The sequence below is a fragment of the Muscardinus avellanarius genome, assembly GCF_963383645.1.
Source record: "Muscardinus avellanarius genome assembly, chromosome: 8".
Taxonomy (NCBI): domain Eukaryota; kingdom Metazoa; phylum Chordata; class Mammalia; order Rodentia; family Gliridae; genus Muscardinus; species Muscardinus avellanarius.
The window spans coordinates 116,953,898-116,969,225 of record NC_137794.1 but is presented as its reverse complement, the minus strand read 5'-3'; the positions used below and the strand labels follow the sequence as shown (position 1 = coordinate 116,969,225).

At 48.3% G+C, this 15,328-nt stretch overlaps 1 protein-coding gene across 1 annotated transcript in view; it reads right to left on the bottom strand.

The window, feature by feature from the left end:
• AFDN (afadin, adherens junction formation factor) overlaps positions 1 to 15,328 on the bottom strand; it is a gene marked incomplete at both ends in the record, with an annotated part of 117,438 nt that overhangs the window by 40,040 nt on the left and 62,070 nt on the right. The window contains 5 exons of the mRNA XM_080700040.1: positions 2,062 to 2,180; positions 4,654 to 4,723; positions 9,338 to 9,600; positions 10,681 to 10,775; positions 13,959 to 14,003. Of these exons, the coding sequence (XP_080556166.1) occupies positions 2,062 to 2,180; positions 4,654 to 4,723; positions 9,338 to 9,600; positions 10,681 to 10,775; positions 13,959 to 14,003 (592 nt within the window). The remainder of the gene's footprint in view (positions 1 to 2,061; positions 2,181 to 4,653; positions 4,724 to 9,337; positions 9,601 to 10,680; positions 10,776 to 13,958; positions 14,004 to 15,328) is intronic.

The window sequence follows — 15,328 nt, the reverse complement described above, 5'->3', positions numbered from 1 at the left end:
TCTAAGCTACTGCATGTAGGCCTCAAACCTGCAGTCTTCCTGTCTCACACCCCATGTCCTGGGATTACATGCATATGCTGCAGCGACCAGCTTAAAATTAAAGTGCATTCTATTTTATTTTTGGTGGTACTAGGGGTGGAACCCAGGGGCTTTCTACCTCCGGGCTATACTTCCAGACCTATTTTTTTTAATATATTTTATTTGGAAACAGGGTCTCACTAAGTTGCTGAGAGCCTCACTAAGTAGCTGAGGCTGGCTTCGAACCTGCGCGATCCTCCTGTCTCAGCCTCCCAAGCGCGGGGATGACAAGTGTGCGCCCCCACGCCCGGCTGACGTATCAAAATGATTCCAGTTTATAGCCTCACGATTAAGTGCGGCTCACCCAGCGCTGCGCATGTGGAACAATGGGAAGTGCTAGGGACAGGGAGAGAGTGTCTCAGTAACAACAGAGGACCGTGCTCACAGCTCCAACAGAACCTTGTCTTTGTAAAGTGAGCTCTAGGGAAATTTAATTAAAATATGTTCTTACAAAAATTAACTTGACACCTAATTGGCTATCAAGTGGCTACTTTGATCCATATGACTCCCCACATTTGTTAACTTCACACCCCTGGGCAACCCCCTCCCCACATGACCTCGTTTATGTTCACTCATTCAAATCTGAGCTCATAACCATGATGCATCTCTCGTTTCCTTTACAAACACACGGAACACTCTTTATAATATAAATTTACTGCTGTGGCTGGGCGTGGTGGCGCACGCTTGCAATCCCTGCGCTTGGGAGGCGGAGATAGGAGGATCGCACAGGTTTGAAGCCAGCCACACTGGCTAAAGAGACCCTATTTCCAAATTTTAAAAGTATAAAAATAGATCTGGGAGCGTAGCCTGGAGGTAGAAGGGCTTCCAGGTACCCCAGTAACACACACACACACACACACACACACACACACAATTTTACTGTTGTGGACAAGTTATTCTATGCTGCCAAAAATAAGCACAAACACAGAAAGCAAACTACTTTTTATGATATCTAATAAATTTCACACAGCCAAGGAAAATCTTGCATAGCAGTCAAATATTCACAATAAAAATAAAAGCTGGCATTCCCTGATTCAGCTGCTCATTTAACAGCTGAGGGAGGCGGTGACAACCTCAGAGGCACAGTGGCCTCTGCGGGAAGGTGGGAAGCTAACGACGGTCGGCCCACCCGTGGCTCCGGCACCTCCCGGCAGCAGACTCCAAGCAAGTCACCTGCCGGCCACCTGCCTGCCTTCCTGCAAAACTCTCAACCAGTGTCCCCAGTTCCCCTGCTGATGACGCAGGGATGCCCTGCAGCCTGTGTGAGAGGCTCAGCTTCCACCCCCAGCATCACCAGCGTCCCTGAAGTCCCAGGGCTCTTCCCCATTCGTCTGAGTCCACCTGGGGCTCCAGAGCAGAGGTGCTCAGGGCCTACAGCATTAGACACCTGCTATTTAATAGCATGCCTAAGGCACTGATTCTATTTAACATTTAAACAGTTTAAAAGGCACAGGATTTAGAATTCCAACTTATTAAGGTGACATGCTCAAAATCTTAAGGAAGGAAATAAAAGCCAGAAAATCTCTGCCCTAAACAAGTCTGTCCTCCACTGGAGTCAGCAGGGACACACGCCACATCAAAGCAAAGGTGTGATGCAGGCACTCCAGATGCTTGCGGACCACTTCACAGCCACTTTTGATTCTGCGATGTTAAACATGTAGGAATTTCTTCTGGAAATGGGTGAAATGACTAGTTTTCTCTAGCCATCAAATATTAAGATCCTATGAAAACTCCTCTTTCATATGCTGTTATAGAAGAGCCAGTCTGAAAGGCCTACGCTGTATTCGGATCAGCCCAGTAGCATGTGGGATAAAAGTGAAAGGTGCAACTACTGACCACGCTTCTTCTTTTAGTTCAGTAAGACGCAAGTAAATACTCTTAGAATTACTGAGATCACTGCAAAAATGTCAGCAGAACCTCTACAACTTGTGTAATCCTTGCCCCAAAGCCCTCCTCCTCCCAGTTAAACAAAGCATGCCCTACCTGCTCTCTTGCCTCCGGCAGTCCTGCTGCTGGTCCACGCGGATCATGGGCTTCCCCATCCCTCGCTCGGCTGTGCCAGCGCTGGAGGACACCCTGTCGCTGTCCAGTCTAGTAGTGCTCTGCAAGAGAACCACAGAGCGTGAGCGAGAGCGCCGCCCACACCTGGTGCACTCGCAGCCCTGCAGGCTGACATCTGATGCGGACACGGGCGGGAGGGCGTGGCCGCACAGTGACTCCGCCACGCTGAGGATGCCTCGTCCACAGAAGCGTGCCAAGACAGGGCACACGAGAGTAACGTGAAATACACAGCCACTTTCACGTTCAAAGAGCTCGCGGTTAGCGGCAGACAAAAGTGGTAGGTACACACTGATTCTTCAAAAGTAGAAAAACAGTAGTGACTTAATCCCAAAAATTATTTTATAGCTAAGATAAGAGCTGAGAGAATATGTACTGTATGAAAACTTGAAGTCTTTTGTTTATTTACTGGTCTAAGGGACAAATCCAGAAATTCTCATTGGGACTCAGTATCTAATAAATTAGTACAGGAATGAACGTCTTTGCCCTTCATCAACACAAAGAGAAAGCAGGCAGGTGGTCATCCAGCACGCTGTCTCTAAGTACCTCTGAGCAGTCACGCTCCTCGCCCTGGTAAGGCAGTCAAAACAGGACAGAACCATCAACACATATAAAAATTAATATGCAACAAAATTCTTTGTGGCAAAAATTTCATGTAAGATTTGTTATTACATGCCTGTTGAGAAGTAAATAAAAATTATCCTTACTACCCAGAGATTTAGTGGGGGGGTTTTTTTTCAGTTTTTTTTGTATTTTCCATAGATGGGATTAGCCCATTTCATAACATACCCTTTCTCATGTCATGAACATCTTACATTACTTATTCTTATATTACAAAATTATATCCACTGTTATCCATTTTGTTATCTATTCATGAGTCTATTAAGCCAATGCTTTATTACATTGTTTTAAAAGTTCATCTGTAAACGAACACTGCTATGAAAACTGGGCATATATATATATATATATATATATATATATATATATATGTGCACATATACATATATAAATATGTACACTATAATTACTTCTATAAGATGGAAGTAATTATTGAAATAAATAAATAAAATAGAAATAAAACTGCTTGGTTAATTGATGGGGACAACATTTAGAATACAAAAAGTTGTTACAAACGGCTAGTAATAGAACAATTGACAAATTATGGTATATTTATGTGTCTTACAAAAGTTTGTTTGCTTTTCAATGACTTAAAAACACAATAACAGCTGAAAAAAGCAAGACAAAAGGGGTGTATGAGCCGGGCGTGGTGGTGCCTGCTTGTAATCCCTGCCCTTGGGAGGCTGAGCCAAGAGGATCGCTCAGGTTCAAAGCCAGCCTCAGATACTGAGTGAGGCTCTCAGCAACTTAGTGAGACCCTGCTTCCAAATAAAATATAAAAATAGGTCTGGGAGTGTAGCTCGGAGGTTCCACACCCACTACCACCAAAAAAATAAATAAATAAAGGGGCGTATGTGTGAAGAGAAATCTGTCCAGCTGTGTTGAAATGCATCAATGAAAAACACACCTGGGTTTAATCCACAGCACCACAAAAAATAATATTAAGTAAAAAAAATCCGAGGTGAGCAGGGGTGGGTGGACGCAGGAGGGCTGCACCTCAGCCAGCAACGCTAAAGGAGGCAGACCCTCCGAGGCAAGAGGAGGAGCCGAGGGCTCAGGCTGAGCAGAAGAGACGGAGCCTGTGCTGACCCGCAGCCCTCGCACCTCAGAAGCCATGCACACACGTCGGAATCAGACCCAGGAGGAGCCAGCAGGAGGCAGGCGAGCCTCAGGAGAGCCGTACCCAGAAGAAAGAGGTGGTAGCATGGCTGGACACTGCCAGGCAGGTAGGTCACAGGAAGTAAGACTGCACTTGGCCGTCAGGAGGCAGACGCAGCCCTGAGAAGGGTTAGGGCCATGGAGTCAGGAGGTGGAGATGGCCACCGTGGATGGCTCTCCTCAAGAAAGAGCACTGTGGGCAGGAGAAAATGGGGTCAGGCGCCGGAGGGCCACGTAAGAGTTCTTAAACTGGCAGGTCTGTGGCACACGGTGATGTTAACGAGAACAGCCCTGGACCAGATTTCACCCTGGACTCCGAGGAACCAGGTCTCACGGGTGCTCTCGTCCTTGGATCTGGCGAGCCTGGGATCTGCTTCAACTGAGGAAGGCAGAGAAGCTGGTGCTGTACCAGCACCAGGCTTGACTGTCAGACGCCTGGACACTTGAGGTTCTTGGGAGCCGCCACACAAAGACTTCTGGCTGCCTCCTCGGGGCGAAAGGACCCCCGGACAGAGCCTGGGCTGACCTGGCATGCTCTGCTTGGAAAAGAAATACCCCGGCCATGGGAAGAAGGAGCAGTCTGCTGCTTTCTACGCACTTCACCAGGAGGTGCAGCAGAGCAGGCGCCCTGGAGAAGGGCCACCGTGGAGTCTGTCTCTACAAGGACAGCAGGAGCCTCTGCCAGACATGCCCGCATGCTGCACGCTGGACAGAGCGGGCCGCAGACACATCACCACCTACCCTGCTGGTCGGCAACGCTGCCCCACTGTGAACATCGCCTCCCAGATCAAAGGTGGTTTCCTGAACAGTCCTGTCCGGATAAAAAGAGACACAGAATTAACTTTTAATTGAAAAGGTAGAGTCTCTTCTGAATAATTCAGAAGGAACAGTTAGCTAAATATTCCAATGTTCACCATCACTAGAAATTACTTTAGTTTAGCAAATAAGTTTACAGAATAAGAAAACTATGGTGAGCGTATGAATTTTTCTTACCGGTGTATACTAAACACTCTGAGGGCTACATTTTTTAAAACGTATTTAGTAACAAGAAGCTGCCAGTCAAGAAGTGAGCAGGCGAGCCCGTGAAGTGAGCCCAGATGCCGCACCTGGCCCTCGAGTGGGGTGCACAGGAGGCTGAGGCCGGGCCGCGCAGGTACACAGAGGAGCCACAGGGCACGCAGCCCGGCTGCGGGAAGTCCAGCAGTTGGCTCTCACTACTGCAGCCACAGTACAGTACAGGGAAGCCACCGGTGTCAATCGAATCAAGAGCTATCCGAGTTTAAACAACTTTTAAGCATCTCGAAGCACTGATTCAGCAGTAAAACAAAATGTCATTCTGCAGAGTAAAAGGCGAGGGGAAGCTAGTTCTTTGGCTCAAAGGAAGGGTGGAGTTCAATCCCCTGGTCTCAATGCAGGGGAAAAAGAGCCCGAAAACCACCTGGACGCAACAAGGACCTGTACAAGGACCTGTCGATGGTTAAATTCTGTGGATTGCTATGCATGTACCAAAAAAATGAACTCTCTTTTGTTGTAATATTTGACATATGGTCAAATTTCAAAGCACCATGGTTCTTCAAACTCTGACATTAACAAACTATGACCTTTGACTGTAAAAATCCCATCTCCCTCATCTCAGCACAGTAACAACACACGAAGTGGTGTTCGATGGATGTAGACGAGATGCAAAAATAAAGCGAGTGCTTCACAGACAGCCCTTAACACCCCAGACCGAGCCTCAGCACCAAACTGCTACCTGCTGGTGGCCACCAGCAAGGACCTGGAGGCACACTCTGACATCTCCCTGAAGAGCACACAGGCTATTAACTCAAAACTTTTTGTGATGGTTGGGCATCAGAACAAAATTAATGTTTATAAAAAGAGTTATTTCCAATTATTTAGAGTCTGTGCAACCACTAAGCAGTTTTCACCAGGTTTTCCAGAAAAATATGTAATAATAATTTTTAAAAGTCCACAGGCTTCCGAAGCAGGAACCAGACTGCAGAAGTACTCAGGGCACTCAACTGCTTCCCATGCAGAAATACAACACGCTGGCCAGGCGCGGCGTGCGGAGCACCGCGGAGGCCGCAGAGAAGAAGAGCAGAAACAGGTCATGTCCAGGAAGCAAGGCGCTCCAGAACCTCCGCTAAGGAGCGCAGCCAGGTCAAAAAGGCAACGGCCACATGTTCTCTCACATGGGAACAAGAGGAAAGGAGCAAACCAAAGGACTCAGATCACAGAGGAGAGAGGCACTGGGGGAAGCGGGGGACGTGAGACGGAGGCTTGAAGGAGACACACGAATGGGTCGCTCGCACACGAAAGCGTCACTGCCGATCTCCCTAATATGTATGAGGAAGGAGAAGCAAGGGTGCCGTACCATCCGAGAGAAACATACCAGTGACGTATGCCCCTACAGATGTATCACTTTGAGCCAGGCGTGGCGGTGCACGCTTGTAATCCCAGTACTTGGGAGGCTGAGACAGGAGGACTACAGGTTCGAAGTCAGCCTCAGCAGCTTAGAGAGCCTGTCGGCAACTTAGTGAGACCTGTTTACAAATAAATTATTTTTTAAAAATAGGTCTGGAGGTGCAGTTTGGAGGTAGAAGGACCCTGGGTTCCATCCCCAATACCACACACACACACTCTGAAGGACACTGTGTTGTATAATTACAATGCACCAGTAAAATTATTAAAAGTAGATTAAAATGCAGAAATAAAATGCAACTGTAAACAAGAGGCTCCAGCTCTAGGTATGACTGGAAAACGATACGCAGCGCAGCAAAGAGCGTTTGGTCAACCACCTCTCTAGGCAGCCCGGGGGGCGGAGGCGGCGTCAGGGGCTGGGGCTGCCCACAGCAGGCCTCAGCTGGCCCAGCACCTGCCACTGAAGGAAAGCGGATGGTTCGGAGAGCACCAAGCCTGACCTATGCCCCAGAGCTGCTGTGACGCTGTCACCACGGACACGAGCTGGGGAGGGGCTGACAAAGGAAAACCACAGCCTCAAGAAAGGAATCCATGAAACCAAATGCACCCGCTGGGCGTGGCAGTGCACACTTATGATCCCCGCACTTGGGAGGCCGAGACAGGAGGATCATGTAGGTTCGAAGCCAGCCCTAGCTGGCTTAAGAGACCCTGTTTCCAAGTAAAATATAAAATAGGTCTGGGAGTGTAGCCCAGAGGTAGAAGGCCCCTGGGTTCCATCCCCTTTACCACCAAGACTTAAAAAAAAACCCACACAGCTGGAAAGATGAACCCAGATGTACATTCATCGTAAAGATGAAGCAAAGTGCTGGGGGGGGGGGCTCTCCTAGGAAGAGAAAGTGAAGGTACTAGCTGGAAGAGAAGCTGGGAAAAGAGATCTCCCAGGCCATCAGCTCATTTGGGCAACCCTCTGCCTAAGTGAGTACATGGTTAATCAACCAAGTTCACCTGGAGGAAGACCAGCACCCGCGTAAGCTCTGGTGGGTGAGCCACAGCACGTCCTGGGAAGAATCGGTGGGAAAGCAATGCAGAGACGCGCAGGCCCACACAGGCGGCCCTGCTCCGCGGCGGGTGCACACCCGTGGAGGACCTGGAGGGTTCTAAACAGCACGAGGGCAGAGCTACTGCTGCCACTTCTCCAAGCTCAATGCCCTGCCAACCTGAAAAGCAGATAACAAAACAGCTGGACGGTTTAAGGTTTCACATTTATGATTATTAGAAAGGAAGTCATACCCCCCACAATTCCCAGTGATAGGCCACACTGCAAATCCCGAGAAGAGCACTAGGTGGCGCTAAAAGATTCCTCAAGAAACCTCGGTGTTTTATTTCTGTAGTAGGAAAAATATATATGCAATAAAAAAAACTGTAAACATCATCACATAGAATATCTTGATTTTCCACAAAGAAACAAGTATTGTTTTAGTGTACTAGCTAAGAAAAAATTTAGATATAAATAAGAACCATTCAGAGCTTCCCACGTCAAGATGAAATCAGAATCTTTTTCTTCTTTTTTCTCTAAAACTAACAGAAACTTTAATCCCACTTTCTCACCCTGCCCAAGAGTCAATTTAAGATGGATCAAAGACTTGGAAATTAAACCAGAGACCTTAAAGCTCCTTGTAGAGGGTATAGGTCTGACACTGCAACACATAGGCACAGATAAACACTTTCTCAACAAGACCCCAAAGGCACAACAAATTAAAAGGAGAATCAATACGTGGGACTGCATGAAACTGAAGAGCTTCTGTTCAGCAAAGGAAACTGTGAAGAACCTCAATCGAGAGCCAACAGAACGGGAGAAGATTTTCTCCACCTACTCCTCCAATAGAGGACTTATAATATCTAGAATGTACAGAGAACTCAAGAAACTCAACACTAAAAAACAAATAATCCAATCAAAAAATGGGCAAGCGAACTAAATAGACACTTCATGAAAGAAGAAATTCAAATGGCCAATAAATGCATGAAAAAATGCTCAACATCACTGGCAATCAGAGAGATGCAAATCAAAACTACCCTGAGATTTCACCTAACTCCAACTAGAATGGCAATCATTCAAAACACAAACAACAACAGATGCTGGCGAGGATGTGGAGAAGTGGGAACTCTAAGACACTGTTGGTGGGATTGCAAATTAGTGCAATCACTTTGGAAAACAGTATGGAGAATCCTCAGAAGAATGGGAACAAATCTACCATTTGATCCAGCAATACCACTTCTGGTTATCTACCCAAAAGATAGGAAACCAAACTACCAAAAGAATGCATGCGTATCTATGTTCATAGCTACACAATTCACCATAGCCAAGCTATGGAACCAGCCAAGATGCTCATCAACAGATGAATGGATTACAAAACTGTGGGATATGTACACAATGGAATTATACTCAGCCAAAAAAAAAATACCATTGCGGTATTTACTGGGAAATGGATGGATCTTGAGGACATTATGCTAAGTGAGATTAGTCAGTCACAAAAAGTAAGGAATCAGATGCTTTCCCTAATATGTGAAAGCTAGAGTGAAAGGGGTCATCGGAGGAACTCCAAGTGAAAAAGGAGATCCTATAGAGGAGCAAATAAGGCAACCTAACCGTGGGGATGGGAGGGGGAGGAAACGCTTTAAAGCGCAGGATGTACTTATTCATATCGTAGTCAACCACTAAGCCAAGCATGGGAGGGAGGGACGGGGGGAGTGGGGTGGGGGATTGGGTGGGTGCATTTATGTCTACAAAAGTCTTTTGCTTCATCATGATGTATAAATACAATGCACCAATAAAAAATTTAAAATAAAATAAAACTAATGGAAACTAACAAGAATAAAAACCAAAATCACAAGCCCTGCTTTTTTTTCAAAACTGAACCAAAAAAAAAAAAAAAAATCAAAGACCAAGTCATTTCTATCTAATTAAGTACAGACAAAACACTATAAAGTCCTTGGACATACTCACCCAGATTTATGTCTGGGGCCCTTGGCCATCAGGCCCCCATCCGCAGTTCTCTTGGCAAGGGCGTGGTCCTGGCTGGGGTCCACAAACTTGAACACGTGCGACGCCCCAAATTGCACCTTCACACCGCTCTGCAGCATGGCCGTTTCAGAGATGCGCTGGCCGTCCACATAGGTCTCGGCATCCACGCTTCTGGGCGTCACAGTGACCACCCCATCCATGTTGGTGAGGTCGCAGTGATGTGGCTGAATTCCTGGCCCAAACAACTGAAAACAGGAAAGCAAGGCACTCCCATTGTGAAGTGCACAGCACTCAAAACCCCAAAACTGCACGTTCCCCTTTTATGAAAATGTAATCAACCCCACAGGCTCTGGATTTGGGGTGCTTTTCAGTGGATTTCCCCCCATACCATAAAATAATTAAATATTGTCAAAACAGTGTCAAAATACTTAGATACAGCCAGGTGCGGTGGCACATGCCTATAACCCCAGTACTTGGGGGACTGAGACAGGAGGATTGCAGATTCAAAGCCAGCCTCAGCAATTTAGCAAGGCTCTCGGGACTGTTTCCCAAAAAAAAAAAGGGCGGGGTGTTGGTGTATAGTTCAGAGGTAGAATGCCACTGGATTCAATTCCCAGCACTCTCCCCCTCCTGATCATCCCCACACAACGTGAGGCATATTGTGACTTTGCATTAAAAAGCATATGAGCAGGTCTGGCGCTGTAGCTCGTGGCAGAGACTTGCCTAGCATGCTTGAGGCCCTGGGTTTGATCCCAACACCATAAAAAAAAAAAACTAAAGAGCAAACTGTCATTGTAAACATTTAGTAGATAACTAAGGGACAAATCTACACATTGTTATTTTTAAAAACTGCGTGTGTGTGTGTGTGTGTGTGTGTGTGTGTGTGTGTGTGTGTGTCTGGGTGCCATGCTAAGAAAGAATCAAAAATAAATGCAAAACTAGCATTCACAATTGCAGAACAAGACAAAAGTGATCAGAGCTCAAAGAAGTGAAAATCCGGACCTCACTTCTTAAAGAGCAGTTTTTCTCAGTCACTTGAGAACTGCAGTCAGCAAGAAGCCACTAGAGGCTGCTGCTGCGTCAGGCCCAGGGCAGGACTTCCCAGCTCCCTGGCATTCTGAGACAGACCTACGCACTGCCACCCCATCCCGTAGAGGGCACGTTTCTGGAAGTGGAGCTGGCCTCAGGGAGGAGTTCCTCGGTCAGCCAGTCAAGGCAAGGCCTGCCTCCCAGCCCGCCGGCCCTGCTCTCTGCAGGCAGGCACGTTCACTGCACGGCCAGCCGGGCGCCGCGGCAGGGCTGAGAGCTGCAGCGCAGCGGCGCACCTGGATGGAGTTGTCATCGAACCTCTCTGTCCCAACTTCAGTCACACTTAATTGAAGGCGGTAAAGCTTTGGCTTGTCTCTGGAGTCAGAGCCATCTGCGAGGAGAGAAGGAAGAGAGCTCTGTTTGCTGTCTGTTCTTTGAAACAAAGAGTTACAAAAATGGTACCACCATCCTCACTTCTCAGCATTTCTTTCAAGAACTTCAACCTACAGCGTTTAACAAACTGCAAACAACGTCAAAGAGATGAGCACATCGCCTCCCGTTTAACACAGTGTCGAGACTACCATTCATTCCAACACTGTCTTACTGTATCAAAGGAAATGTTCTCAACCGCACTGCATCATATACTAGCTGATGGGTCTAGGCTGCAGCCAATCAGCAGCACAGGCATGAAGAGAGCCACACGTGTGAGCTTTTCTGCAGCCGCTGAGGCATCACAGGACGAGCCGGCACGAGTCCTCAGCACGGCATCCTGCCGCGGCGGGCACAGCCGGATCGCTGAAGGAGGGTTCTCTACGGGCAACCTCTGCAGCTCACTCGGTCTTCCTGATCAAGATCCCAGGGGGAGACCCAGGTCTGTGTCTTCTGCCCAGCCCCCCAGGTGGCTGTGGTGGCCATCAGGGAGGGAGAGCTGCTGGTAACATGCTTAGCAAACAGAACACAACCACGGTGGAGGGAGGGGAGCAGCACTGCTGGGCTTCTGTGCCTCTGACACGGAGACGTGCTTCTCAGCCAGTACATCCTGCCCAGCGAGGGCCAGAGGGCACCCACGCAGGCTTCTAGGTGCAGAGCGCCTCACAGGGTCCGGGAACCGGACCCAATGAAGGGCTTCACCATCTGCACCACAGCCATACAATTCAGTCTAGCGGTGTGGACGCCCAGCAAAGTTCCCTTAAAAGGTGACTGAATCTCTGACCTGAGTAACTCTCAGGTTCACTTCTTAGACCCCCAAGTCTCTGGAATCAGGATGGTAAGCTGAATCTTCAGCAGTCTGATGCTGGTGGCCCTGGAGGGCCTGGGTGTGCACATAGCTCTAGACTTCATTTCTCAGCTGGGGTGTGTCTGAACTTTCAGAGCAGACACCATGAATATGGAAGTTCTGTTAGAACTGGTGTTAGAGCACGCAGAGTGACGTCATTGTTAGAGCATGCAGACAGAGTGACGTCCTAATGACACAATTTTCTATTTCCAAAATATTTCAGGAATCTGCGACACCTGGATGGAAGCAAGACGAGGCTGTGGTACTTATGGGGCAGCAATGCCTAACAGGACTCTGAAAACCGATTCCTCGTGCACATGGCTCCCGCCACCCTGGAATTTTTACCTTCACCTCCAACAGTCTTAGGAAGTCCTGACCCAGGCAAGCCCTCAAATCAGCGAGGGCTTTTGCTGGACAGAGGCAGTGCCCCCTCCTGGAATGTGCCCGTCTCGTTCACTCTGAATGCTGGGCACCATGGGCAGTGCTAAAGCGGCAGCCTCCTCTGTCTCCAGGGCACCTACTCTGTCAGCAGCAGAACCGTATATTCCTGTTGGCTCACCCCTCTCGGCTACGAGCTCTGTGGCTGGGTTTCCCCGCCCTCAGCACTCTAGAGTGGAGTGAGTCCACAGCACACAGTCAGTGAACAATGTGTTAACAGAAAACAAACATACTGAAAACAAAGAAAACCAAAGGATGCAATACAGTCTCACAGAAACTGCACAAATAAATGACAAAGTAAACAAAACAGTCATGTGGAAAACAAGAATAAGTATTTCAATGTCAAGTTAAAAATATAAGAACATGAAGCTGGGTGTGGTGGTACATGCTTGTAATTCCAAGCACTTGGAAGTTTGAGACAGGAGGATCACAAGTTCGAGGCCAGCCTCAGCAATCCAGCAAGACTGTTTCAAATTTTTTAAAACAAACAAAAATTTTTTTAAAAAGCGCTGGGTATAACAGAGATAGAATGCTCCTGGGTTCAATCTCCAGTACCAAAACAAACAAAAAACAAAAATACACATATATGTGTGTGTGTGTGTGTGTGTGTTTATATATTTATATATATGATTAAGCTGGGAGTGGTGATACACACCTATAATCCCAGTACTTGGGAAGCCGAGACAGAAGGATCACAGGTCCAAGGCCAATCTCAGCAATTGAGCAAGACCCTATTTCAAATTAAAAAATAAAAAGGAGGGCTTGGAGTATCTCAGAGGTAGAATGCCCCTGGATTTAATCCCCAGTTCCAGAAAGAAAGAAAGAAAGAAAGAAAGAGAGAAAAGGAGGGAGGGAGGGAGGGAGGGAGGGAGGGAAGGAAGGAAGGAAGGTCGGAAGGTCAAAGAACTGTCTGTTCAAGGATTAGAAAAAATTCTTATTAATGTTTGGGAATGTGAAAGCGTCTGAGGGTCTCCTGCGAGCTGGTAACGAGGTGCTGCCTCCTTTCTACGCCAGCAGATTGAGAACAGGGAGGAGAGCCCACGCTGCTCTCCGCGCTCTCCTTTCTCACCGCCGTGCTGCACCAGAGAGGCTGAGGTGGAGCCGTGCACACTGGCGAGACCCAGGCAGCTGTCCTGGGGTCGGTGGGAAACGGGGTTTGGCTTGCGGTGGGGCAGCAGTGTCCAGGTGCGGCCTGCCCTCCTTCCTTGTGACATCCACCTCCATCCTGACTAAAAACAGCTGACCACACTCTCAACGTTCCCCTAGCAAGCGAAGCCAACTCTCTATCAGAGCCGGCCACAGGCTCAGTTCTGGTCCTGGAAAGCCGAGTTGAATCTGAGTCCCCTGACCAAATGACTGGGAACAGAGGCTCTAAGAGCTCAGATGTTTTTTGAATTGGGGGCTATTTATATCCACATGTAAGATATCTCGGAGCTGGAGCCCTAGTCTAAGGCTTTCTACAGCTTCGCTCAGGCCTCACACCTATATGCTCGCATTCTGACTGCGGGCAGGAGACACAGACTTCTCCCTGTGTGGTGCCTGTCGGCACTGGGAACACCTGGACTTCCCAGGTGAGGATGCTCCGCATACACTCTGAGTGTGCAGAGCCAATGGACAGACAGGAGGAGGCCTTGACCCCAGCCTGCAAGCGTAGAGCTGCTCCCAGGGTAAACCCTGGGGATAAGAGCAGCAAAATTAGCTTCCAGTCATCCAAACCAATTCTGGACAGGGATACTTCAGGAGAATGCAAAATGGTAGAACATTAACTTTCTTATACACGCAACATCCGCCCAGTCAACATGATTTTGCCCATGAGTTGTTAGTGCCCAGTTACAAAAGTAGTAGGAAGCATAGCATTACCTTCGTAAGTGTGATAGCTGTAGTAGGCAAAGTGATTCCTTCTCCCTGGGGCTAAGACACATGCCAGGACCCAGGTGAAGGCGGCGTCAGCAGGACAGAGACCATGCAGAGCACGCAGAGGAGGGAAGGAGGAGAAGAGACGCAGAGGTGAGCTTCAGCGAGACACGTCAGGAAGAAAAGGTACCTTTTACCGTCAGCTTTCAGAGCTGGGCGGACAAAGCTAGAAGGACGCCCGGTCAGTGCTTGGGAGGCAGTGAGGTTGTCGAGAGGAGGCAGGGCAGCAGTGAGTGGCCACGCAGCAGGAGGCAACAGGAGCGAGAAGGGGGCGCCGCCCGCCGTGACATGGAGACAGGCCAAGGAGCCAGAGCACCGCTCCCGCTCCTCCACCTTGAGCCTCGGAGCCCAGCGCGGCCCTCGACAGAGCAGCGCTGCCCAGCAGTCTCAGATGGAAGAGGGCTGGCTGCACTTAGCACTCCGCCCATGAGCTGCAGGGAATCACAAAGCCCAGGAGCATAGTGGCCGGGAGAGAAGGCGTGCGGCTGGGCACGAAGCTGCCGGCAGCCAAGCCCTTGCGGCCAGGAGCCCTCCGAGAGCGCGCAGAGGCCGCCACCCAGGCCGCCGGGATGCCCTGGGTGGCTCCACTGTTCTGGCGCTGCCGTAAGGCGTGCCGCTGCCAGTACTGATGAGAAGTATTAGAGAAGTTCCCTGTGACTAGGGTCTATCACCCTCCCACACCTACCATACACCTGGCTATCTGAGACTACATGGTCAAGTAAGCAGCCGAAACAGAGATCCTCACCAGAACCTGAGGCTATCTCTATGGCTCAGAAAAGTACCTGACCCACAGTAAGTATTTAAAATACAGTTCTCAACAGAATGAATGAATGCTCAGCCTCCTCTGTCATCCACCAAACCAACTTCCCAACATTTATTTGAAAGTTATTCTTTTGGTTGCTATTTATTAATATCTGTGAGGCAAATACTCTTCAATCTTCAAAAATTTCAAGCATTATTTTCTAGCATTTAATATAAAATTAAACTCAATATGCAAAGATCCTAATTTTTTTTCTTTTTTTCTTTTGGTAGTACTAAGTTGCTGAGAGCCTCACTAAGTAGCCGAGGCTGGCTTTGAACCTATGCGATCCTCTGTCTCAGCCTCCCAAGCACTGGGATTACAAGACTAGGCCACCACACCCAACTTCAAAGATCCTAATATTAAAAAAAAAAAAAAGGCTGTCCCACTGTGGCTGTTCCTTCGCCCAGTTAAGCAAGCAAGCACAAAGACGTTGCCATACTTTACAGGAACAAAGTAATCCTGGGGCATGCTTCCAGGTTGCAGTGAGAAGACCAAGGGAGAGGCAAACAGAACC